This window comes from Podarcis pityusensis, assembly GCF_964106645.2.
Source record: "Podarcis pityusensis genome assembly, chromosome: 17".
Lineage (NCBI taxonomy): Eukaryota > Metazoa > Chordata > Lepidosauria > Squamata > Lacertidae > Podarcis > Podarcis pityusensis.
Genome location: NC_138042.1, coordinates 4,178,582 through 4,205,311, shown reverse-complemented (window position 1 = coordinate 4,205,311; position 26,730 = coordinate 4,178,582). Strand labels below are relative to the sequence as shown.

Below are 26,730 nucleotides of genomic sequence, written 5' to 3'. Positions count from 1 at the left end.
AAGCTGTGGATATTTTGGTGCAAGTAGCTTTTAATTCATGGGGTAGAGAGCTAAGAGCAACGTTATCAGTTCATAGGTGGTCATACACTGGGGTTCGTGCTCTGCAGGGGTGAGGATCCTCCAGCCTGTGTGCCAGCCTTTGCCTGCCAGGGGGTTCAATGTGGCCCGCAAGGCCAATTTCCCCAAACCGTGCTCACCCGCCCATCAGCTGACATCACTGTTGACAGCAGCTGATGGGCAGGAGGACAGGGTTTAATCCTGTAATTGTTGTGTGTCCTGTTCCCATTTGGGACGTTAGCTGACAGGCAGGTGCCCCCAGCCCTAGTCAGATTTGGCATGCAGGACAAAAAGGTTCCCCACCGCTGGTGCACTGAATGGAAAAAGCCAACCATCTGGGCTCCTACCACCCCACACGCTAAGCCACCAACTCCTTTTCCAAAGCTAAGAACTGAGCCCAATGTCGCATGGAGCAAAGCTCACCTTGACAGTCCGGCGGTGCCCAGAGCCATCCCAGTAGCTGAAGGTGATTTCTATTTCTTCACCTGGTGGGAGAGGAAAATCACAGAGGAGCCAAGAGAAGGGCAGAATAAAAACTCTCTCATCAGAAGAAATATGAAAATCTCCAACATCTTCCTATAAACAATACCCCTCCCCTGCTATGACCACATGACAGGCTCTGATAACAAGTGGTCGAGGCCAGGCCACCGACACCACATTCCATCACTCACTCTTTATTTTCTCCTGTTTGGCTTCCCACTCCTGCCGAAGTTCTTCTCGCAGGCGATTTTCTTCCTCCTGGAAACCGGAGGAGGGGAAGGCAAAAGCTGTCAAGGTGATGCCTTGGTGGGGCTGGGGAAACCCAGCACCTTCCCGATGTTTTGGACTCCAACTCCCATCAGCCTCCAGCCAATATGGCCAGTGGGTCAGGGATGATGGGAGCTGGAGTCAGTCCAGTAACTTCAGGAGAGGCCACAGGATCCTTGCTCCTGCCTTAGTGCAGAAAGGAACAATCCACAGAGGGAAAGATGGGAGCAAAGTGCCCTGCAAGATGTAGCTGGCAAGGGGCATTGGGGACCCCTCCAGGGCACTTGAGGATGGAGGTGGGTGGGCGCCACAGAAGGCAGATAAGCAGCGTACCTCACGGTCACGGTCAGGCAGGAAGCTGGTGTCCACATCTGGGTTCTTCCCCAGTTTCTTCTTCTTGCGGGCCAGCTCTGAGGGAGGTGGTGCAATCAGACAAGAGTGAGGAGCTACCCTTGAAACTTCACAGCCATCCCTTCACAGCCCCACCTTGCTTCCAGCATCACCACTATCCAGGCCCACCTCGGCTTCCCTCTCCACCTGGGAGCACCCAGCCTTCCAGGCCTCACCTTCCCGCTCCAGCTCTGCCTCTTCCTCTTCCTCCTCGATGCCATCATCTTCCTCCTCCTCATCCAGGGTGAAGGACAAGCTTGAGATCTTGCGCTTCTGCTCCTGCTTGCGTTCCCGCTCCCGCATGCGCTCCAGCTTCCTATGAGGAACAAGCCAACATCAGCTTCACAGGGCATGTCCCCTCACGGGGAGGGGGAAACAAAGCATTCCAAAGATGGTGGAGGAAAGCAGAGAGTTGAAAAACAGCAAGTGACCTGAAGAGGAAAAAGGGGTTGATGTTAGAGTATCCCCAGATTGGTCATACTTCTCAGATTTGGGAGATGGGCAGGAAGGGAACTTAAGAGTCACAAAGCTGCTATACTAAAGGGAAGCGAATAACAACATGTCCTTATTTATTTAGGATTATTTATAATCTGCCTTGCTTTCATCTTGGAATTTAAGGCAACTTTCATGGGGTTGTCAGACAGTCTCCCATCCAGATCAGACCCAGACCCAGTGAGTGGCTGCATCATAAGCCTTCAGGCAGTACCTGTGCTTAACAATGCTCAAAGTTTTTCACAAGCATTACTGCAGTAATCTTCACAACAACCTTGTAAGTTTGGCCAGTATTATGCTGCCGGTACTGCAGGAGGAGGCACTAAAGCTGAGAGAAAATAGTGGCTTGCTCAAGGCCCTGCTGGATCAGATCAAGCACCCCATAGCCCAGCACCCTTGCTTCCAACCGTAGCCAGTGGTTGCCTTGGGAAGCTCACAAGAAAGGCAGGAAGGCAATATTCTTCCTGGTTAAGCTCCAGGTTTTTTTCTTAGTTTTGTGCAGATATAATGCCTCTGGACATAGAAGTTCCATTCGCTTAGTTGACAGGCTAATTAACAGACAACAGATTTATCCCTTTTTTAAACTCACAAAGGCTTAGTAGATTTCAAAATTACGCAATGCATGAAGAAGCACCTTGTTCTGCCTCTCCTGAACATGACTGACTGCATGTCTTAGTGTTCTATAGTTTAAAATGGGATGCTCTCACTGCACAGCCTACATCTGAATAGCCACCCACCAGGAATGCTAAAGGTACAGTGTGCCAAGGGCTAGGACCAGATGATCTCCATGGCCCATCCAACTCTACGGTCTTAACCATTACGGTACTCCAGATCTTATACCCCACCCTATAGTACAGGGGGAACATTCATGAAGGAGAGAAAAAATATTGCCCATCCCAGTCTACCCAGAACACCCACAACTCACAGCTGCAGCTCCTTGGATTGCTCCTTCTTTGCCAGCTGCTTCTCCCGTTCCTTTACGAGAGCCTCTTGCTTGGCCTTCATGTCGTTGAGGGTCACCAGACCTATCAGAAGAAAATGTGCTGGGAATCAGGCCTCCCATGTGATGATTACCCAGCTCTGTGCAGGGAAGTAGAGTCTATTCATCCATTCAAGTCAAAGAATGGAGACTGGGACCCCTGCAGCTTCATTCCCCAGCACTGGGCTCCCTTCCCACACTCACCAACAGTGCTGGATTTCAGCTCAGCTTCCACTGCATCATAGTGAGCTGAGAATTTCTTGTCAATGTTTGACTTCATGATGTTCTCCTGCCATGGGAAAGAGGAGATCAAGTTTGCTGCTGCAAGAAGCTAGAGACTCAGCAATATCCCAGTTACTACTTCCAGCCCACCTTCTTAGACTAAATCTACAAAGATGTACAACTACCCCAAGAGGAGGAGGAACACAGATTAGGGGACATCAACCCATGTGCTGTTTGGGGTCAGGGCAGCCATAGGAAAACCTCACATGCCCTTAGTGTTCTCATCTCATCCTGCCCTTGGTTAAGATAAGCACTCACACTCTGTATCCCAACTATTTTAGATTCATAGCCTACCTTAATCCAAAGACCTGGGACAGATTATGTACATTTTCTACTGATTTTGATTGAAAGAAGTAAAGAAAAAGAGGGAAATCCTTTTCACCAAGGAAAGAAGTCAAGTTGGGCATGGAAAGGTCCTCAACCAGAATGCTTTGCTTCACAGGCAGTGCTGCCAGGAGGAATTCAGTGTCTTCAAGGCTGAGAAGTTGGGCTCCACAAGAAAGGGCCAACACCCCAAACTGTATTTGTTTTATCAACATTGCCCCTGCCTTGTCAATCCAATAAGTGATCTACAGCACACCCCTCTCTGGTATCCTCCAGATGTTCTGGACTCCAGCCCCCACCTGTCCCAGCCAGAATGGCCAACAGTCAAGAGTGACGGCAACTGTAATTCAAAACATCTGAAAAGTACCACACTGGGAAGGCTGATCTAAATGGTTGGGAGATGTGAGCCCAGAGAACAAAGTCCAAGGATCTGTAATCATTTTTGGAAGGAACAAGTGCCCTGCAGAAGCACAGAAAGGTCCAAGGCAAGAAGAGAGCTCATTTGAGACTTTCAAGCACACAGCATTTTTGTATACTAAGAGGGAACCCAGGGGAAGCAAGCAAGGTGAGCTAAACATTGTCAGAAGCAGTGGTACTGTTGGCAAGACTTGTTGGGGAAAGCTCTCAAGACTGAAGTGTCATTATTATTCAGGGGGTATAGCTTGTTATAAAAACACAGGGAAAGGGGGAAAGTAGTCTATAAACTCAATGCATTGCAGAAAAAGTATACGGTCACCCAGGTCCAAGATGAAGGGAATGGCAATACCTGTGAATGTATCTGGATGAAGGAAAAAAGATAACACTGTGAATGTCTGCTTAGAGACCCGCAAAATCAATCAGAGTCGTTGAATGAGGAATTCTCTAATAAAGAATTAAATTGTTCTTTGGCACTAAATACACACTGCACAATCTAAGCTCTCCTGTTTCTAGGGAAACACATTTCTGTTTGGGGAGCTTAACACTACAGAAAAAAGCAGTGCTGCAGCCCAGGCACTTCATATAAAACTTTAAATCTCCTAATAAAGCAGAAGAAAAGGAAGTTGTGTCTGCTCCCTCACTGGTCCTGTCATCCACCGCCCCCCTCAGGTACGACACACTTGGGATTCTTGCTTGTGACAGCAGGTAGAGGGAGAGAGATGCCGAGACTGGAGTAGGTAGAAGCAGCTATGCTATGCCCTACTGCTCGGAGGATAGGGAGATTTCAAAGGCATGTGCTTGGTGTTCAAGCTGCAAAGCAGCAAAGCAATATTCAAGATCAGGTGTTTGGTCCTCCAAATGCTGCTGAACTACAACTACCAACATCCTTCGCCATTTGCCATACTGATGGGAATTGCAGTTCACTGACATCTGGAGGCCCCAGTGTTTCCCACACATGTTCAATATAATAAGGAACTAACTCAGGACTGGAAATATTTCATCTTTTGAGGCACATTTCTGAGCACCTATAATTTTTCTAAATTTTCTGCAATTACTATACTTGTTGGAGACAGAACCTATTTAACTATGCAAGGGACCTTACATGCATTTGAGATTATTTTTTTCTCTTTCAGCAGGTTAATAGAATGGTCAGAATCTCAATTCATTTAAATCTTAGTTCACTTTGACAGAGCAATACTAACAGACAATGTGATAGTGATGATCCTAACATGAAAGATGTGATTAGTCAAATAAAAGGAAAGAGAAAGGATAACAAAGTCCAGGTTTTAAAAGAGGTGGGGCAGAGGGAATGTACTTCACTATACTCAGACAGTTAGAAAAGTATATTGGAAAGATACGTTATGTGACAGACAAGTTGGGGAAGATGGGCAATTTCTGACAGTAATAAAAGAAGAAAACTGCAAACCATAGTCATGCAGAAAATGAATATTCACAAAAAGGGATACAACCACACAGGAATTTTTTAATCTGGTAGCCAAAACTTACAAGAGGTGGGATGGACAAGTGATTGAAAGGGAGACAAGAATATACAGAATACATCAAGCCAGAAGAATAAAAACCTCTAAGAGAAATCTGGTGATAGAGAGATGGAGAACCTGTGACCCTCCAGTTGCTTTTGGACTACGACTCCTGTCATCCCTGATCATTGGCTATGCTAGCCAGGCTGATGGGAGCTGAAGGTCAACATCTGGAAGAACAGAGGTTCTCCATCCCTATGGTAAAACAACAAGTTGTGAAATCTTCCTAGAGAGGTTTTCAAGGAAAAATATTTAAGGTTGCTTAGGGCAGGGATTGAACTGACCGACAGTACCCCTTCAACTCTATAATGGAAGAGAGCAGTGAAGTTAAAGAAAAAACAAAAAACCATGCCAAGGGCCAACTGAAATGTTGTGGGGGGAAGGAATCATGAGGAAACGATTATCTACAACTATTGCCAAAAGATAGATACGTTGGTTTAATGTATTTTTACTCAGCATGCTCAGCTTCACCATGGGCTAGGGTATTGTATTACCTGCAACCATAATTTGAATACACTGTTAAATATTTATTAGAACATCTGCTTAATTTTTTAATGCCTCAATTTGGTTTCTTATACTGTATGAACACTACAGATTGCAGAAAAATGGCTTAAAGGTGCATTTGAAAAGCATCACATATGAAAAGCATTGAAACTTTTTAGATGACTCTCGTGGTCCCTTCCAACTCTACAAAATTCTATGATCATTCTGAAAACACCTTTCCATATTTTGCACTGGCTCTTCCTGACAACCTGGCATCAAAGAACAGACAATTCCATGCTGCTGCCTTCTTTCCCATTCCCTGCATTCAGAGTCCTCCAATGCTTCTGCACCACACCCTCATGGTAATACCTCTCTCAGCAACCAAATTACACCCCCCCCCAATCTTGCCCCTTAGGACCTTGTGCTTCCTTTCACCTCAGCAATCCGTTGCCTCATCTGTTCCATATGTTCCCGCTGCCTCTCCCTCTTCTTCATCAGCTGGAGTGCCCGGCCAGCCTCACTGGCAGCTCCTTTGTATTGCGCCATGGCTGTAGATGGACCTGTGAGGCAAAAATAAAAATCCCCACATAGCCATGAATGTATGAAGCAGCAGCTTTATAACAAACAACCATTGGCCCATCTGGCTCATTACTGTCTGCTCTTGACTATTTATTTATTATTTATTCATTTCATAAGATTTATACACCGCTTGCTTATAAAACAAAAACAAAACAACAACAACCTCAAAGCGGTTTACAGGAAGACAAAACAATAAAATTAAGAAAATTTTACAACACTATTTTTAAACCTACATTAGTTGAAATAGCAAGAGATTAAAACTACTTTAGCCAGGCTCTCCTTCCTTGAAGGTTTTTAAACAGAGGTTGGTTGGCCCTCTGTCATGGATGCTTTAGCTGAGATTCCTGCATTCCAGGCGGTTGGAATAGAAGCAGGGGTGGCCAACTCCCAAGAGACAGCGATCTACTCACAGAGTTAAAAACTAGCAGTGATCTACCCCCTTTTTTGGGTTCAAGTCAACGTTGTTGAGCTTTTTTAGGGGAGCCAAAGTTGTTGAGCTTCTTTGGGGGGAGCCAGTGATCTACCAGTGATATACCACAGACGTCCAGTGATCTACCGGTAGATCACAATCTACCTGTTGAACGTGCCTGGACTAGATGATGGTCCCTCCTAACTGTTAAGATTCTATGGATAGCTCAGTTGGTTAGAGCCTGGAGCTGATAACGCCAAGGTTGCAGGTTCGATCCCCGTCTGGGACAGCTGCACAGGAGGCTGGATTAGATGCTACTGTCTACAATATGATTCTGCTGCAACTTTCTAACCATCTGGGCAGGGTTAGGGAATGTTTCTAAGCAGGCGCCGAAGACAGCGCAGCGAAGGCGCCTGCTTGATCAATCGGCAGGGAGTTCCAAAGTGCAGGCGCTGCCCGCACTAACCGGCCGGGATGTTGCGCCTGCGGGCTCGCCGCGTCCCTAAAGAGATTTCCCGGCCTCATTAGCCAGAATCCTTCCGAGCGGGCTTGTGTCGGGGCTTGGGAGGGCGTGGGGGGCTGGCTCTACCACAGACCCCCCAGCTCGGCCCCTCAAAGGCTGCTGCCCGGCGAGCAGGAGCAGACGAGGGGGAAGAACCTGGACGGCGGAGGGCCTCGGATCCGGCCGGGGAAGCAGGGGCGCGCAAATGGACGGACCCGGTGTGAGGAAGCTCTGCGGCCTTGCCTGGTCAGGAGAAGGAGCACCCGCTGATTTCGCCTCTCCTTTCTCCAGCCGCAGAGCCCACCAGCTGCCTTACCTACGTCGCTCGCGAGCGGAACTTCCGGCAGGGGGGAAAACCGGAGCCGCCCGCTATTGGCTAAGTTCCGCTCTGGCCCGCGGCATCACTATGGTGGAAGCCCTGTCGCGATGAAGCGTCTTCCGGAAACTCGCTCAGGGAGGAGTCAGTGCGCAGGACCCATTTCCGGTTCCGCGATTGGCGACGACGCGGAGCCAGCGCCCCCTAGAGGGCCGCCGCCGAGCGGACGGAAACAAACGTGGGTTATTGATCCCTTGTGTCTCTGGAGGACTCGGAGGAACGCGCTTGAGACAAAGGCGTGCAGTGCGAGCCTGTGAATACATCTACTCAGAAGTAAGCCCCATTGAACTCAGTGAGGCTTACTCCCAGGTGTATAAGATCGTAGCCTGTATAGTCTTTCCCCCATTGTCCTCCCCCCCCCACATCATCCCTGATCAGTGGTCCTGCTGGCTAGGGATGAGAGAAGTTGGAGTCCAACAACAGCTGGAACATCCTCCCTCCCCAAGATTGGGAAAGGCTGGTTTAGGCAGTCAGCCTGCAGAAAGCCCCGTTTTCTTTTGTAGTTTGCAGGGGGAAACAAAGCATCCCTTATTACATCTGTGTCCACACTAGCTGCAGTTATTTTATGCCCTTCAAAGTTGTCACACTGTTAATCTGTTAATCGCTTTTCTTGCAAATTTGGAAGTGACTAATATAAAAATCAATGAAAACCAACAATAAAAACACAACTTGGGGCAAGCTTTTTGGGGTGTGGGGGAAGGCAATATGATGCTTCCAGTTCTTCCAGAGTACTACAGGAACGAAGACTTGCAAATCCTGTGCCCTCAAAACTTATTACATGGTGTAGAAATTAAACAAGTTAAATCTTTCCCTGCGCATCTCAAGTCTGTTGAATTTTTGTCTTTTAAAGGTACAGACATCCCAGCAGAAAAGGGAATTGAACCCTGCAGGATGTATTATCTTACCTTCATAAAAATAAAAGAGTGTACTTTTCAGAGTACTGCAATGAAAACTTCTACCTTCTCTGTACCTGGAAACTATACCCTTCAGAGACTTACAATTTCCAGCACCCTTAAACTTCTCAGGATTCTTTCAGGGAAGCCATGTGCTTTAAATGTATGGTGTAAATGTGACCAGTTTTATTTAAATGTTCTGATTGCATTTACAGTGATTCCTGCGTACTTCTACCACACTTGCCCAGATGTGGAAAATTCTGCAATTGGCAGCTGGGAGTGAGACCTGTGTGGATATCCTTTTTAAAAGATCTTAGTTTGAAACCTCTTCTGTTTAGAATTTCCCACCTTTCTAAATATTGTAAACAATATTTTCATTCTACTTGAGTTGGCTCTGCAGCTCAACAGGAAATAAGTGGTGCCCTCTAAATTCTTCAATATGTAAATTTCACAGTATCTGCCCAAAGGTTTATCCATATATGAACTGACCCAGACCCTGCAATCCTCATCTGAGGCTCTTCTTCATGTCCCTACTCCACAAGAGTCAGAGATTTCTTCTAGAGCCTTTTAATGATCATTGCTCTAGTATGGCAGAAGCACTGTGCTAGAGGGAGAATAAAAACCAGCACTCTTACTGTAAAGAGAGGCTCCCTGAGGGCAGAATTGCAGAGAAGGCCTAAGAACTCTTCAACAATTCTTCCCTGCAAGTACTGCTCCTGTCCCCATATTATTTTGGCAAACAGGGTTTCTGCTCCAAGAGGAAAGGGTCATAAACTAACTGGGCCAAAAGGTATTAGCCCAAGGTAGATGAGAGGTAAATGCATTATGCCCAAATATGTGCCATACTTCTAGATACATATTAAGGGTCGTATTATGCTAAACCCTGCACTTATCTGCTTTAAGATCTTGGTGACACACAGGGAGACTGGGGAAAGTTTGAATAATCTGATCAATTCCAACAGTTGGCTCCCTAAAACAGCAATTCTTCATTTCCTTGCTTAATTCTTGAAAAAATGACACTGAGCAGTAGAAAAAAAGCAGATGAGATGAAAGTCTGTAACCAGAGTTAAGCTGTGCAGGTTAAAACAAAATTCAAGTTTCATGGTTCACATGGCGCTGGACTCTACATTGGAATTCCTTTCCAAAAAGATTAAGCCACAAAGGCCAGGCTGTGGGACTTCTCCAACATTCTCATTATGCCATGTCTCACATGAGATTTTTCATCCATCTCCTAAGTTGAATATGGTCTTTCTCTACAAAAGCCTCCCTTCTCTACTTAGGAGGCAGCCTAAACATGACCTCCCCTCCCCTCTCATTCCCACGGTGGTGGTACCAGACAAGAGCCAGAGCTAGACTAAGTGAATTTATTACTTTGAGACAATTGAGCAGCTGTGGGGTGGAGGGAGGTGACCCCTCATATCCCACTAGAGTTACAGACAGATTGTTAACCATAAAGCCAGCTTTGGCAGGAAGGAAGCCTCTGACACAAAACAGACCCCAGGCCTTTTTGCTCATGCCAGGGCCTAACCGCCCCCATCCAAACCTCGTTAATTATCAGGTGTGTCAACAAAAGTTTGACCTGCTTCATTAATAAGTTACAATAAGTTACAGCAGGTGGCAGCAAGTGGAAGGGGACAGAACCACCACCCTGTCCCTATGTCCAGCACACGAGAGACACATACGCACACACACACGCACACACAAATCTTCCCCCACTTTAGGCTAAAGTAACTAAGAGGGAATTGAGGGGACAAAATGGACACAAGACAAACAAAGAGGCCTGTGAGAACCTGAAGTGGCAAGGTGGGGGAGGGGAGGGACTGGCCAGAGGGACAGCATGTGTGGAAAGAGGCGGTTCAGAGGGGCCCTTCACGCCCCCCCAAATCCTGTAGTGCTAGTCATTCCAGCCTCTTCTCAACATACAGAAATGAAGATTCACACCATGATCATGATAAATATGGGAAGGAAGGAGGGCTGCGTTATATGTAAGCGAGGGGAGGAATGTCTTTCACAAGTGAAGCAAGCAAGCTAATTCACTGGGATTGGGGGGGGGAGGATTGTGAGGCACAGAAAATAACATGGGAGCTGAGAGGAGAGAGGAGGGCAAAGTGGAAGAGATGAGGAAAGTTTGAGATTAGCAGCAGGAACAAAGGCCAAACTGCACGCTCCATGCAATTACATGCCTTTAAACCCCTGGTGTCTGCTGCTTCTAGGAACAGATTTGTGATGGGGCAACTTGAAGTGGAAAAGTGACTAGTGTGCTTACTTCTGCCCGCTTTCAGATGTGTGTTTATCCTTACAAACATGCAGAGGGAAGGAGCTGCAGCAGAAGAGTGTGCCAAATCACCCAAGCCTGCTTTTTCCTAGAAGTTGGTAGCCAGCAGAGGTTAAATGCATGCAATTGAATACAATACAAATCCCTGTTCTGTAAGAGAATGGGTCCCCAAAGAATTTCAGCTGCACCAACTCTGATGCAACCTCAGTTGTTGGGGGAGGGGTCTTTCTCTTGTGAGCAGAAAGATACGAGATGGAGTGGAAAAATAAACTAGGAATGTCTTTTCTCCCTGCGGATTAAGGGGAATGGTCACAATTAAGAGAAATCAGTCATAGCTGAATGAATATCTGGAAGAGCCAGTCTCAGGTGAGGTGTGGGGTAAAGCCAGTCCCTAGTGGGAGTATGGTCCCTTGCATGGGGAAAACCCAGGGGGAGGGAGGATGGGGAGGGGAGGGGAGAGAAAGAGAAGGGGAGTAGTCACTGCTCATCCTCGCCAAAGACATCATTCTGGCGCCGTTTCATGCTCTCAAAGTCAAAGGGAGCCCCTGCCATGCGCCGGTAAATGTCTTTGATGTCGTCGCATGTTGTCTCAAAGTGGGTGGTGGCATCATATGACCGTGAGCAGAATACCTGCAGGGGAAACAGAGGCAAGAAAAACCACAGGTGCATGAGATGGGCAATGGAAGATAAAGAAGCCAGGATCTTCTTTAAAGCCAGCTAATGGACCATGCAGCAATGCTCTCCCTTCTCTACAACACTTCAGAACACCAAATACGTTGTAGAATCTCACCTGACTTTCAGTTCCATCATCGGTAGGCTCATATATGTCACTGATGGCCACAAACCTATTAAAAAAGGAAAAATGCTTATGAAAGTCTTAAGGGTTTGAAATATGTTTGAGACAGGCTCCACTCCCCACACACTGCTTTTGCCATTTCTGGTCAAACAGGCTTTGAAAGTTTTTGAAATAATAAGAGAGCAACCTGCAAACTCTGTTTACCACAGGCAAAAATGAGATTCACACACACCAGCAGCGATCCCTCTCTCAAAGCCGTTTCTCTGTTCCTTGCTACTGAGTTTCTGACTCAACCCTGCAGCTTGAAGAGCCATGAACTGGAGGGCCTAGCTAGCCCAAAGTCTCTAGCCCCAAAGTCTTTGTTTCCACTGTCTCAACATCCTTCAGCAGGCCCTCTTCTATTAATTTTTTATCAAATCCAGCATAAACCTGTTTTAAACTTTCTATGTAATCTTGCATCTCCCTGCCCCTTGCTTCCTTCTATCTCATTATAGCCTCATTTATTTTTCTTTTGTTAAACTGTTTTCTTATTCTGTTCAGAGGCCTAGTGTCTTGATTGTGCCACTTCAGACTGCAAGTAGGGATGTTAGGGAGCACGTTAGGGAGTGACTAGGCTAGAATCTTCCTGCCATCATTTTTAAAAATCTGGAACAGAAGTCACTCACTTGCAGTCCAGATACTAGTGATTGCTGCATCTCTTGTCCTTGGATTTTCCTTCTTTACCCTATGTGGAAAATCTCCTAGAAATTACCATCTTTATCTTGAATGAAATGCAGCTGTGCCCAAGTATTTGAAGGCCCTTGTTATGTGTGTCCCCATTCCCTCTCCTTTTAGGTTGTGAACTGTAGGCAGGAAGTTCTGTGTCCTAAAGCAGAAATTGTGTCCTACGGCAATCATCATCAACATCATAATCCTAGAGACTAGTTCTGTTCCTCATGTTTTCCCCTGGCGCACTCACTTTTGGTCGACAGGCTGAAGAAGTTCGAGGGCTGGCTGCACTTCATTCTCAGGAGAGTCCGTCTCCACAGTAGTGCTGGCAATCGCAATGTACTTGCCCTGCGCAGCCACATTGTGGGCGGAGGAGATCAGGCAGACATAGATATCTGGGTAGGGAGGCAAAGGAAAGGGTCACAAGCCTGGTGGAAAATAGGCCAAGCGAAGCAGCCCCCACCCCAACACATACACTATACCAACATTATCTTATACAAGATGCCAGAGGGTAGATGTGTGTGTTTTCGTAACGAAGGAAAGGACGGTAGCTCAGTGGCTATAAAGTCCCCTGCCTGAAACCCTGGAGAGTTAGCCCTACTCATTGTTGAAATCCCGAGCCCACCATGAAGTTCACTTGGGCCATCCTAGTCTACAGAATTGTTACAAGATACAGAACTGGAGAAAATTATAATGCTCTTGGTATACTTCATATTGGGGATAGGACAGGGGTTGGCAAACTAAGGCCCATGGGCCATATCCGGCCCAGTTGCCATCAGGATCCGGCCAGCAAACAGTTCTGCAATCGCCACTTGGATCGGCGGAATCGCTATTTTCCCCCAGGTGCCACTCTTTTGTGATTTTTTCCCCTCCCTCCCTCCCTCCCTCCCTCCCTCCCTCCCCGCAGCGGCGTCTCCTTCCTCCCTCTTCCTGGCTTCTCCCCGCCCTGTGGAGGAAGGGGGCTGGGCTTTGATAGGAAGCCTCGCTGCCCACCTGCCGGCCTCTCCCTATGGCCACGCTGTGGGCTGGAGCTTGGCGCACCTGCTGGCGAAAAGGAGAGGCGTCACCACTGCCACCGGCTCCCAACCACAGGCAGAGCAGCAAAGGAGGTAGGCAGGAGGAGGGGAGGAGCTGGGGGAGAGAGGGGGAGAGAGAGAAGCCCCCTCTACCACGTGTGCGCTCCCCCGCACACAGTCCGGCCCCTCACTAGGTCTGGGGATGGTGAACTGGCCCCCTCCAAAAAAAGTTTGCTGACCCCTGGGATGTTGCTGGACTCCCCACTCCCATCCATCCCAACTATCATGGCCAATGGTCAGGGATGATGGGCCACTGGTCCTGAAGAGCCACTGGTCCCCTGTCCCAGCTGTATATGATACTGTGGAAGAAGCCCCCAAACATTATATCCTGCCTCCCCTTCCCCCAACTCTACCCAGAGCCCCATATCCACCTGTACTCACCAGATTTGCGCCCCACTTGGTTCTGGGGGATGATGATTTGACAGGAGTTAGAGTCATTGGTGCCACGGATAGGGTGGCTCAGGATGCAGATGACACGCACCACCTTTCCTGCGGGGCGCACCCGATCTGGCACATAGCTGGGGTCGCAGATCAACTGCTTGCAGCGTGCCACCTGGAGTGGGGGAGTAAACATTGTGTAGAGGGCCATTGGTAGAGCCCAAGACTTCCTTGGATGTTACTCCATACAGTTAAAGGTTCGAAAGGCCCAAGTGTATAACTAAGAAGCTTGGCAGAAAGATGGTACATAAATTCCAAAAAATAAATGAAAGGGGGTGGGGGACCTTGAGAAGCCAGAACTGGATTTTTGTATGAAATGACTTTAAGATCAGTTCTGATGCTGAAAATAAATTCCAAGGTGCTCAGAGGCATCTTGTTCTATTCTAACACTACACTCACCTCTGAGGCACTGTTTTGCACTGCTAGCTCTGTTTCGTGGACCTCTGGGATTTTAGTAATCTTCCTTATGTTTTCCCATCTCTGCCCTTACCCATATCGCTTGTCCTGGTTCGAGCCGGCAAAGTATGCAACACAAGTGCTTGCTAGGCTGTGCTGCCTTAGACTGCATTGGGAGGAATCACTTGTTTGAATTTGTCCCCATATCAAAAGCAACCAGACAAAGATAGGGCTAGAGTAGGTTCATCTCACAAGCCACATACTCAGGCAGGAGAAAGGATGATGATTTCCCATTCCAATTGCTGCCAATCCACATGGACTAACAGAATCAGCTTACAGGCAGAGAAGGTGGGGGGAAAGTGGACCCTGGATGCAGATGAACAACGGTAACTCAAGCCTCTTGAAACAGGTAGTACCTCTTTAAAAGCCAGGTACTTCACTTACGGAATAGTCTTCCGAGCACCATTGCTCCCAGGATGTAACTTGAGACATCCCCTTCCCAGCCTTTCTACCATAGAGGGGTGAAAGGTCAGCTTCCCATTCTCACCTCGCCTTCAGATTTGACCCCGATGACCTTGCCACCTTCCATGACAATCTCATCCACTGGCTTGTTGAGCATGTAGGTGCCACCATAGATGGCACTGAGCCTGCGGACATGAGATGGGTGGGTGGTGAAGGGCACTGACCAAAACAGACCTCAACCCTAACACACACCTCATGCAGTTCAGCTACAAGGGCAGAACTACTTTGCCAAAAGATGTAAGCAATCCTTTTCCCATTACTTTCATCCCTCTGTTAATTAACAAGTCAAACACTAATATCAGAATTGCTTGTTTTCTGTGACTGTGATCAAATATAATTGAGTTTCTTTACATTTTTAAGGTATTACCTAGTCCCTTATGCTTGTGAAAGCATGCAGATGGGATCTATGAAAAAGCGATCCAGGGGTTCAAGTTTCTGTGCTCCTCACATGCATTTGTTTCTCTCTTGGAGTAACATTCATGTTTCCTTGTACAGAATGTAAATGTGTCCATCACCCCAGAAAACCAGAGAACTCTGCAAAATCTTAGATACCAAGTTCAGAATAAAGCATACACATTTCTGCAGATTTTGCATATAACCCATTTGAAAGCTCACATGTAAAAGTTCAGAGTCTCAATATCCTGGAACAGAACTGGGTGGTGGTGATGGTGGAAATAGTAACTGTGACTGGACTCAATGCCCTTTCTTTCTACTAGTCTAAGGACCAAGGCAGGAGTTGCCCCATGTACTTGGAGCCCTAGGATATGGCATACCTGGCAAAGCCCTGGGGTAGTTCACCCAGACCATAAAGTGGGTAGAGATAGGGACTCTTCCCATAGCGGGCCAGGGATTCACTGTACAGTTTGATGCGATTGATGGTCTCCAAGCAGGGCTGATCCAAGTAGCTGTGAAAAGAGAAAACAGCCTGCCTCAGTCCCACCAAGAATGAACAACAGGAAGCAGAGGACAAGACAATTGGGAGTTTCCTAAGGGAAAGGTCAGGGCTGTCTTGTGGGCCTGAGGGAGCCAATGACCAGTTTCCCCTTTTTTGCAGAGAAGGGGGAGAGTCCATAATTTTTCATAGGCGTTTTCCTTGGGCATCTCCCCCTGCCCACCCTGTTTCTAACAAGCCAATGTTGGACATCAGACTGTCCTCCAGGTCACTCTCAGCTGACAAGGAGCTACTAAAATAACCACAGGATGTGGCACAGCTACATAGCCAGGGGACATAGAAAAAGCTGCACTCCCTGTTAGAAGGAGGGTTTAGGATTAGCTACTCACTCATCGGTGCGGTAGAGTGCCAGCGCATGACCTGTGAAGTCAATGACATCCTGGCCCAAGTCAAAACGTCGATAGACCTCGCGCATTGTGGTGCCGTGAGGATCCACCCCTTCCAATGTCTTCGAGTCGTTCTCATCAAAGTTTGCCACAAACACCAGGAACTTACGGAAGCGCCGCTTCTCAAACATGCCCATGAGATCTAAAGGAGGAAGATGGGTTGGACTAGAGACAGCACACTGCAGAGTCACACTGAATTACCAGGGCCCTGGCTCAATGGAAGAGCATGTTTTGCACTAGGAAGGTACCAAGTTGAATCCCAGGCATCTCCAGCTAAAAGGATCTCAGGTGCCAGGGTGCCACCAACAGAGTACAAGTTCAACATCTTCAAGGGAGGAGACACGGAGAGGGTCCTTCCAAACTTGGAGAAGAGTGGTGTAAAGGTTAGCCCCAAGTCACTCCCTGGACTCCAAAATTTTAGGTAACACTTAGAATGAATAAATTGTGGCAAAAATGTTCCTATTTAGGGCAAGCAATCCCATCTTGTACACTGCATGGCAATAAATAATGTGGGTCAAATAATCAAAAGGCACCTGTGAGCCCAAGTCCTCACCATAGCTGTCAACCTTCCCTTTTTTTGCGGGAAATTCCCTTATTCCAGCACCGTTTCCCGCTGCATCCCGCTGCTATCCCGGATTGTTAGATATCCCGTAGACTGTCCCTGGGACAGGTGAGGCTGCTGATCCCTTATTTTCAAAACTGAAAGTTGACAGCTATGGTCCTCACCCACAGAGAAGGCTGCCCAATAGAAATCCTCCTGACTTTGCACCCTTCCTTCCTCTCAGCCTCTTCTGGGGGTGGGTAGTCCTGCTGTGTCTCTACACCAGGTGTGATTTAGATCAGTCAGTCACTCCTGGTGTGGTGATGCAGCAGAATTACTTGCCCCTCAAAGGATGCACGTCCATAGCAGTGACTCACAGACACACAGGGCACAGGGTCCTCCGAGAGCAGGCCCTTCTCAAAGAGCAAAGTTTTTCAGGTGCAAAGACTGAACTATACCTCCAACTTTAGGGGGTTTTTTGGGGGGGAGGGCTCAGTTATTAGAAGTTTTAAAAACTCTAGAATTATCTTGCCAATGTCATTATTATGGATGCCTTTAAATTATTTTATAGACATTTAGCACCATTCAAAACCGACTAAAGTAATCATTCTGTCAACACAAGTATTTCGGCTTGCTAGGTGGAATCTTCCCCCCTCTTCTCCCCAGATATGCTGTTCCAAGGGTTCTCTGAAGCCCAGAGGAAGAAGAGCAGGGGAAGCTCTGGTGCGCAAGTAGCTTTTGCTTGTGGGACTCATTAGTTCAATCCTGCCCGAAATGCTTTGTCTGCTTCCTTGAGATTCCATTATCTACTATATATTTTGAAAAGTTGTTTGTCTGTTTGCTATGTGTTTAGATATCTCTTATGGTATTGTAACTAAATTTTGCATGATGGTTCCTGAGATCAAGGAGCACGTTCTTGTTTGTGTTTGAATACAACTGGGTGCCATTTTTAATCAAGATGGTGGACTGAAGTTTTCAAAACTACACTGATCCTTTAGTTTCTTAAATTTCTGCGCAGTATGGGCAATGCATTATAAAGCAGGAAATTTATTTTAAAATAAAATTAATGCAGATAAGTATAGATATGAAGGTAAATGCAACAAACACTGAGGATCTGAGTTTGTTTGTTAATGAATGTTTCATTGCACGTTACTTTTTTGTACCTCAGTAATATATATTTACCACAAAAGGAATACAAAGGTCCCTGTGAGCCAGACACAGTACAGTTTTGCAAGAAATAGGCTTACTTACTGGATGCCAGAGCCTCTGTCTCGGTCGACGGCACTTTGTAGATCTTTCCTGCCTTGTAGACAAAACTGCCTTCCACCACTTTGAAGTCTAGATAGCGTGTCACTTCCGTATACAGCAGCATTTTCACCAGCTGGCCTGCGTGGGGGAAGGAAAGCCTCATTTAGAGCCCTTCTACCTGCCACCATAGATAAGAGGTGCATTATAGAGAGAGCCAGGTTGAAGGTACATGAGACCTGCCACTTTCTTGACGGTAAAGAGGTTTGGGTCTGACCAGTATTTGGACAGGCGACCTCTGAGAACCATTTGTATACCACCTTAGGTTCCATAAAGAAAGAAATCCAGGATAGAAAAGTAAAGTAAATAAAATGCACCCAGTACAAAGGTTAACAGCAAATGATAGGTGAATAAGAGGGGAAATGCTTGCCAGATAAATGTGTGTAGCGCATACAGGTAGAGCTGTGAAGTGTGAGGGACAGAGCTCCATCAACTGCAGAGGGCCACTTTTGGCTGCTTGTTCTTCAGTGCCCACCAATGATATGCAAAGTCCTGGCCCACTTCAATGAGCCAAGACGTCTCACGATACAGTGGTGCCTCGCAAGACGAAATTAATTCGTTCCGCAAGTTTTTTCTTCTTGCGAGTTTTTCGTCTTGCGAAGCACGGTTTCCCATAGGAATGCATTGAAAATCAATTAATGCGTTCCTAGGGAAACCGCTTGCCAGGCTGGCGGTGCGGAGAAGGGCTTTTCTCCCCACCGCAAGCCTTCAGGACAGGTACGGGAACAGAGGGGAAGGCGCGCAGCGCTTTCCCTCTGTTCCCGGGGCTTGCGTGGGAGGAGGGTTTTTCCTCCCCACCGCCAACATTCAGAACAGCATTCTGAATGTTGGCGGTGGGAAGGAAAACCCTCCTCCCACCCCAAGTCTTCAGGAAAGCCATCCGAAGCTGGGCGGCGGGAGAAGGTGTCCCCGCCCCCCCACCCGGCATCGGAGCTTCGTTCCGATGCCGGGCGGCGGGAGGAGGCGTTCCCCCCCCCGCCCGGCATCGGAGCTTCGTTCCGATGCCGGGCGGCGGGAGGAGGCGTTCCCCCCCCCGCCCGGCATCGGAGATTCGTTCCGATGCCAGGCGGCGGCGTTCCCCCCCCCCCCGCCCGGCATCGGAGATTCGTTCCGATGCCGGGCGGCGGGAGGAGGCGTTCCCCCCCCCCGGCATCGGAGATTCGTTCCGATGCCGGGCGGCGGGAGGAGGCGTTCCCCCCCGCCCGGCATCGGAGATTCGTTCCGATGCCGGGCGGCGGGAGGAGGCGTTCCCCCCCCCCGCCCGGCATCGGAGATTCGTTCCGAAGCCGGGCGGCGGGAGGAGGTCCGAGGACAGTGGGGAAGACGCGCTGCGCTTCCCCGCTGTCCCGGAGATTTCCCTATGGGCTGTCGTCTTGCGAAGCAAGCCCATAGGGAAATTCGTTTTGCGAAGCGCCTCCAAAACGGAAAACCCTTTCGTCTAGCGGGTTTTCCGTCTTGCGAGGCGTTCGTCTTGCGGGGTACCACTGTACTATTATGTGGGCCTGTCCTGTGCCACTACAGACTGTCCTTCTAAAGTGATTCTTCAAGCTCATCTCACCCCTTTTTGAGTAAAACGAATGAAATCTCTGGCAAATAGACCAAGGGACAACAAGGGCATGGACTTACCATTGGCCATGAGGAATTTGGGGATAAGGTCAACATTCCAGTCCCGGCCACGCCCCATAGATTCAGGGGGGCCATCACCAATCTCAAAGCGCTTGTAGAGCTGGTAGTTGAGGAAAAACAGTACATCACACACACTCATTCAGACAGGGCACATCAATTAGAATATACATATTAGCCTAATACAAATATATCAGTGCAACCAAAATGCAGGAGGAGAATCTATCTCAGCTGTATCAGTCAGAGAAGCGTCAATTCAAAAAGGAGACCAGGATACTGCAGGAAGCAGCCCATCACCCCAAACCACTTCTCCTATCTTCCAGGCTCCCTGGTGCAAGTTATCTATGAAACACTAGAACTAGCATGCAAACATTTACTTTGCCTTTTCACGCAGCTGAAAGGTGTATGGCTGGAAGGATCCTGGGAAGTGAAAACATGCCAAATAGAATATTTATATGCTTTTCCTGAGCATTGTTCAGGGTGGATTTGATTTAAATCAGGCATAGGCAAACTCGGCCCTCCAGATGTTTTGGGACTACAACTCCCATCATCCCTGACCACTGGTCCTGTTAGCTAGGGATGATGGGAGTTGTAGTCCCAAAACACTAGGAGGGCCAAGTTTGCCTATACCTGATTTAAATCAAATCGATTTACGGCAAATCACAATTTTAATCACTAGTCAGTAAGACTTGATTTAATCATTATTTTTTACAGAAAGACTCATTCTTGCTGGTACAATCTTAATATTTACAACCAGGTAAAGGTTTCATTTTTGGAATAATAAATTTTCAGAGTGGTTTTTACAGTTGTATCAAAAATGACCAATTTGGTTATACTATTAGAAATACATTGACAGATAATTATGAAATTATGGTGAGGTTTAAAAAGTTAACTGTTTATATTTGGACAACTTTTCTGCTGTACTTTATTGGAAGGAGAAATGTAATAATTTCCTTAATAGCAATCTAAACATTTTATTTAACTAAAACAGTAACATTATAGCATATGTATCCATGTTTGTTAACTGATGTGGTTAAACAATTTAAAAAAAAAAAAACTTAGACTGAGTTTTAGCACACATGAAAAGCTTAAAACAAATCCTTATTTCCTGATGAATAGCCTTTGGACTATAATGTAACTTAAACAGAAAACTATCTTTAGAAAGAGTTTTCCTCCAAAAGCATTTTATTTTAAAAATCCAATTTAAATAAAAAAATCCAATTTAAATAAAAATTGATTTCTTTATATTAAAAATAAATAAATCATTGATTTTTATCCACCCTGGCATTGTTCAAAGCACTTTGCATACATTATCACAGAAAACCTTACAAGAATGGGTGAATTACACCCTTATCACAGGTAAGGGAGTGGGATCAACAGGGAATGCCTTGGCTCCAGCCAACTATTGAGTTCAGGGCTGAGGAGAGATTTTAAATGGGAGATTAGCCATCAGAGCACACTTTCTCTTAGATCTAATCCAACAGAGGTATAAACACGCCCTATGTTCCTGGTTCCTTACCTCTTCCAGGGGGGTGATTGATGAGCTCTCGCCCCCGTAGTACGGATTCCGGTCCATGTGCAGGACCTTCTTGCCGTTCACAGACATGATGCCAGAAAGGATACATTCCTAGGACAGAAGGTGAGCAGGGTTATGGATGCCCTATGGCATGATTAGTTCAAAGTATCTCCCCACAGCGGACGCGGGTGGCGCTGTGGGTTAAACCACAGAGCCTAGGGCTTGCCGATCAGAAAGTCGGTGGTTCGAATCCCCACGATGACGGGTTGAGCTCCCATTGCTCGGTCCCTGCTCCTGCCAACCTAGCAGTTTGAAAGCACATCAAAGTGCAAGTAGATAAATAGGTACCGCTCCGGTGGGAAGGTAAACAGCGTTTCCGTGCGCTGCTCTGGTTCGCCAGAAGTGGCTTAGTCATGCTGGCCACATGACCCAGAAGCTATACGCCGGCTCCCTCGGCCAATGAAGCGAGATGAGCGCCGCAACCCCAGAGTCATCCACGACTGGACCTAATGGTCAGGGCTCCCTTTACCTATGTCCCCACAGCATGGTAGCTTTCACAGTGCAGGGTTGGGGAACCTGTGGCTCTCCCAGTGATGTTGCACTCCAACCTCAACAGCCGTAGCCAGCACAGCCAATTGTCCCAACCGCACCAGGACCAACGAGGACAAGCAACCAGATTTTAATTCTTTATTGGTGAAGCAGTAGGTTACATCAGCAAGAGATATCCAGGAACACTCCCCGCTAACTAGATGTTTAGGCAACCTACGACTGCAGTCCTATGCTCTGTCTCAGATAGATAGCTCTTTCTTGAGGAGGGGGGATTCCAGGGGATTTCGAAGCCATGACCCTTTCTGGGAGCTTTGCAGGCTCTCTAGGTTCCAGGACCTCCTTTGGCTGTTCTCTTGTCTCCTGCTCCTTTCCCCCTTGCTCTGGCTGCCCAGTCTCCCTCTCCTGACCCCCTTCTTTCTCTTCTGCTGGCAGCTGCCTCACAGGTGCTACAGAACCCCACAACCCACTAGTCCCTTCCCCTGGAGCCTCCTCCTCCCATTCTGTCTCATCTGCCTGCACATCCCCCCACTCCTACCCATCACTGCCACCACTGCCCTATGCGGCCTAGGACCCGCATACCAATGGGACCGCCTCTCCTGGTATGCCCCGCAGAAAACCTTAAGGTCCACAAATGACAACATTTTGGAGGTCTCAGGTCACAAGGTGGTTAGATTGGTCTCAACTAGGGCCAGGGCCTTTTCAGTACTGGCCCCGACTTTTTGGAACGCTCTGTCACAAGAGACTAGGGCCCTGCGGGACTTGACATCTTTCCACAGGGCCTGCAAGACAGAGCTGTTCCGCCTGGCCTTTGGTTTGGTTTGGACTCAGTCTGACCCTTATGTTGCCCTCCCCTTATGGTCTTGATCTATTGGCTACTTTTAAAATGAGACTGCATTTTAAATATACCCCGCCCCCCCCATTATGTTTTTACTGTGATTTTATTGGTGTTAGCCACCCTGAGCCCGGCTTTGGCTGGGGAGGGCAGGGTATAAATACAATTTATTATTTTTATTATTATTATTAATGCTCAGAGATGCTGGGAGATGTCGTCCCAGAACACCAGGAGGATCACAGATTTCTCCACCCATTTTACATAGAGTCCTGGCATATCAAAATCAACACAAAAAGGAGAATAAGAAGTACACATGTGTATGTGAAGAAGGGGAATAAGCCTGAGGTTGTTATTTTCCCATGCCATGCCACTGCGTGCTCCAAACCAGTATACAGGGGTGCTCAGTTACGAACAGTGGAGCTGGCACCAGGCAGAAACTGGTCTCAAGGAAGTTAGGGGCAATGACAAGGGTTGTTTCTGCACAAACAGAATCCACAGCAAGACTTGTTTTGGGATTTTAGGGGTAGACAGCTACGGTGCAACTTACAAGGACCTAGGAGCCAAAGCTAAGGTCTGTAGAATGCTCTTGTTGGTTTCACCTCAGTAGCTTACAGCTATAATAAATACTCAAGGCAAAGTCTAAAGTCTGCTGTTGGGCGGGTAGATTTATGGATGGGTGAGTGAGAAAAGGAAGCTCAAAAGGGAGATTATCTACTCTCCCTGGCTGGATTCCACACCACCGCGGTAACATGTGGATACCTGAAATCACCAACTCCTTTGTGAAGCACATAGCAACATGCAAATTCCTATATAATCCATCCCACACGCATAATTTCAACCAATTAAAGTTATTTGTTTTCAGTTTTCAGAGTGGCAGGATATTTGGGCACATGAAGGTGGCAATCACGCTGCTCCTGCAATGCAGGTGGTAGACAATCTGTGGCCTAATTTCATGCAGTAACTGGTCCCTCCCCCAGCAGCCTACTGGAAGGGGGAGGGGAGAGAAAGAGAGGGGGTGGGGTGGCAGAGAGAGAAGCACTGTAATGCAAGCACAAGCCTTATCATTTCAGCTCCGTGAAAGTTCCCAAAGCAATTGCATAATGTATTATTAGTGATGTCACAGGCACTATTCAATAGGCTCCTGGGACATTCATGCAACTCCATTCCACAATCATCTCTACCAGCTGTAGAAGAAATTACATTTCATTATAAGAATGAAATTGGTCTTTGAGTGCAAGGGAAATAGTGGATGATCCCTAAAACAGAAATGCTTCCATAAGTAGGATAGCTGGATACGACTCCATGGATGAATACTAACTGCATGTTTGCTGTATCCTGAACTGGTCATTTGAAAAAGTGCATCTATACTACAGACTTAAAACTGGCTGAACAGTTATTTCCTTCCCTTCAGAAAACCATGGTTCTATCAGGAGGACCAAACACTAACAAAGAAACACTCTCACTTAAGCTACAGCTCCATGGCAGTAAAAGTAAGTTTGTGTGAATTTGCTGTTAATGAATTACAAGTGGTGAAAGAGAGAGCAGCTTGCTTGCTTGCTACAAGAGGATGAAGGGCTTCTCATGGGATATGAGTTCGGATTCATCTAAGGACAAGCCTGGTTTGTGAGGCTAAGGTGGGAGGAGGAGCGGAAAACATTTTTCTCCTTAACAGATTCTGTCTTAATTGCTGCTCCATAACACGAGATAGGCTGGTTCCATAGTGAAGGGTCAGAGTTTAATGGAAGAGCATGTCTTTTGCATACAAGAGGTTCCGGATTCAATCCCTGGCATCTCCACTTAAGAGCTAGAAACTAGAACTAGACAATTAGTAAGCTAGACAATCCAATCTCCAGACCCATTATAGGGCTGTTTTCTATGTTCCAGAAACATGGGAAATTCAGTTTAGCCCCCTACCAGACAGGGCTGCATGCAGAAGATTGAGAAAAAGCTGTGTGTGTGATGAATCAGAAAACATCATCCTTCTAAATTATAATTTCGGGGGGGGGGGGAGCATGAACAGGGCAGAGTAGACAGTGCTCTCCACACTAAGGCCAGGAAACCACAAGAAAAAGAAGGGCGGGAGCTTGGAAAGATGCCAAACTGAGAGCTGCATCCCTTTGATGTTCCTGGGGAGAGGAGAGATAGAACAGAAGTTAAGTTCTGCAAAGCGCAATTAATATGTAGAAAAACATGAATTACACAAAAAGAGGTGTCCAGCCACTTGTTGAGGGCAGGAAGAGGTGCCTACATTGGTTTCCAGAACAGGAAATCCCATCTTGCAGTAATGTGTAAAGAGGGACAAGTCAGTATTGGGGGTGATGGTTAACGTTCCCCTGACAGGAGTAGGAGCAGGGAGGAAGTTTTTTTTTAACTCTGGGGGGAGAGAGAAGTTCATTCAGTTCTACTGAAAACCATAGATGGCCCAAAGCCAAGCTGATACAGTAAGAAGACACAGGGCTGCTAAGGAGCCTTGAAAGAAAAAAGACCAGGAAAGAAACCTTAACATCATGGAGACTGCAAGGGTCAAACAGTATGTGCTTCCTAGACTGCAAGGAACTGCAAGGGGAGATGCAGGCTAACCACCTAAGAAGGAGAAGCATTTACTTTACTGGAGCAGATTTCTTTATATATAAATAAAAGTTCAGAATGGGGAAAACACTGGCAGGGGGCTGCATTAATGAGAAAAACCAGGAAACTGCATACAGTACATGCAAGGTTTACCTCTGCACTTCGACCACATCTGCAGTAGGTACAGGGGCGCTCAGGACCAGCCGTAGAGCACCCTGCGCTTCAGACCCTTCAACCTTGGGTGCTGAAGGGGCAGACGGTTCACACTGGGACTGCAGGATTTGGAAGTACAGTTAAAGGGCTGCACTGGAAGAGCTTGAAGGGATGCTGCTGAAGGGTTGGGGGGGCATAAGGAGCATGGGAACTGCAGCAGCGCCCTTTCCTCCCCCTATTGAGATGTAAAAGAGGGCAGGGTTGCTAACCGACCAGAAAACACACACAACTGGCCTGCCCCTCGAACACCCTGTAGCTCGATCTCCACAAGTCGCACTAAATACGGTTTTCCTGCATTGTCACAGGGCGCTGCGAGATGCACAGCAGCCGCAGCCAGCTGATGGCTTGGCAACCCCCGAACGAAGGAGGGGCGCTGGGTGGGAGAAAGGGCCGGGAAAGGGCGCGGGCAAATGGGCGCCCATCGCCTTCAGAGGGCGGCTGATGGCGGCGCGTTGCACCCGAAGAGTTGCAAGCGGGGGCTCAAAGGCGGCTGCCGTCCAAGGCGGAGGGGAAACGGGGCGGTGCAAACGAGGCGGGCGCACCTCTGGGAGCAGCAGCTGCTAATCCGGGGGGCAGGTGCAATAATGGTCTGGAATACGGAGGGGACGAGGCAGCAGCACCACAGAAGCAGAGAGAGAAGGTGCAATTGTGCGCGGAGGGGGTCGGCTGCTTCTGCTTCTGGAGCTGCGTTGCTGCAGCGAGAAAGGCCTCGTGGGCTGCGGGGAATTGCAAACCCCGCCCGGACATGGCAGGGATGCTGCTGCTGCTGCTGCTGCTGGCGAGGGATGCAGGAGGCTGCAGCGGGAGAGCACGGGATGCAAGAGCAGCGAGGCGGGGCAGGCAGGGGTGCAAAGCCGGGGGCCGGGCGCGCGGGCGGGGTGGACACTCACGGTCAGGCCGGTGCCCAGCACGATCACGTCGTAGGCCTCGTCCATGGTGCCGGGTGCGGAGCCGCCGCCGCCGCCGCCCCCCCGCCCCGAGCGGAGCCAAGATGGGGCCGCAGCACGGGCAGCCCGGAGGAGGATCCCTCCGCCGCAAACGAGTCCCGGCAGAGGGATCCCTCCGCTACCGAGAACCGCCCCGCCGAGGTCCTTCTCCAGAAGCGCTATGTCGGGAACGGGGGGCGGGCGAGGGATGCGCGAGCATCTCTTCTCCTTCCTCAGCCCAGATGGTGCCTCCGCGAGAGAGAGAGAGGAGGCACGGAACAAAACGAGTTCCGGCTCTGCTGCTGCTCTTTCTTTTTCTGCCATTGCGGGGGGGGGGGGGAGGAGAAGCTCGCAAACCCAGCGACCCCCCCCTCTCGTCCCCATGGCAACCGTGACAGCACCGTCGGGTTCTTGCGTCCGCCTCAGATAAACAAAAGCCGTATAGCTGAGAGGAAAACTCCCTCAGTCCGTGGAGTTTTGTCTGTCGCGACGTGAAGAGTCATCCTCCTCGCCCCCCCCCCGCCCTGAAACGCCCCCAGAGGAAGGAAATCCCTTCGAAACTTATTCTCGGGGCTTGGAGGGGCTACTCCCGCGAAGGCAAATAGTTCTGTGCCTCATGAAACTCCTTGGTCAGGGTGGG

The 26,730-nt window shown here is 48.1% G+C and overlaps 2 protein-coding genes across 2 annotated transcripts in view; both read right to left on the bottom strand.

The window, feature by feature from the left end:
- Positions 1 to 7,592, bottom strand: part of FAM50A (family with sequence similarity 50 member A) — a gene marked incomplete at its 3' end in the record, with an annotated part of 10,961 nt that extends 3,369 nt beyond the window's left edge. The window contains 8 exon segments of the mRNA XM_080988541.1: positions 445 to 542; positions 729 to 795; positions 1,138 to 1,214; positions 1,371 to 1,510; positions 2,612 to 2,711; positions 2,870 to 2,954; positions 6,145 to 6,269; positions 7,443 to 7,592. Coding sequence (XP_080844667.1) covers positions 445 to 542; positions 729 to 795; positions 1,138 to 1,214; positions 1,371 to 1,510; positions 2,612 to 2,711; positions 2,870 to 2,954; positions 6,145 to 6,255 — 678 coding nt within the window. The 5' untranslated portion in view covers positions 6,256 to 6,269; positions 7,443 to 7,592.
- Positions 7,593 to 9,818: 2,226 nt separating this feature from the next.
- Positions 9,819 to 26,242, bottom strand: GDI1 (GDP dissociation inhibitor 1). The gene is made up of 11 exons (XM_080987449.1): positions 26,055 to 26,242; positions 21,006 to 21,113; positions 19,490 to 19,589; positions 17,810 to 17,944; positions 15,961 to 16,159; positions 15,453 to 15,584; positions 14,705 to 14,804; positions 13,705 to 13,876; positions 12,498 to 12,642; positions 11,534 to 11,588; positions 9,819 to 11,373 (listed from the first exon to the last, which is right to left on the bottom strand). The coding sequence occupies exons 1-11, from the start codon at positions 26,097 to 26,099 to the stop codon at positions 11,221 to 11,223; spliced, it is 1,344 nt and encodes a 447-aa protein (XP_080843575.1). The 5' UTR covers positions 26,100 to 26,242; the 3' UTR covers positions 9,819 to 11,220.
- Positions 26,243 to 26,730: the final 488 nt, after the last annotated feature.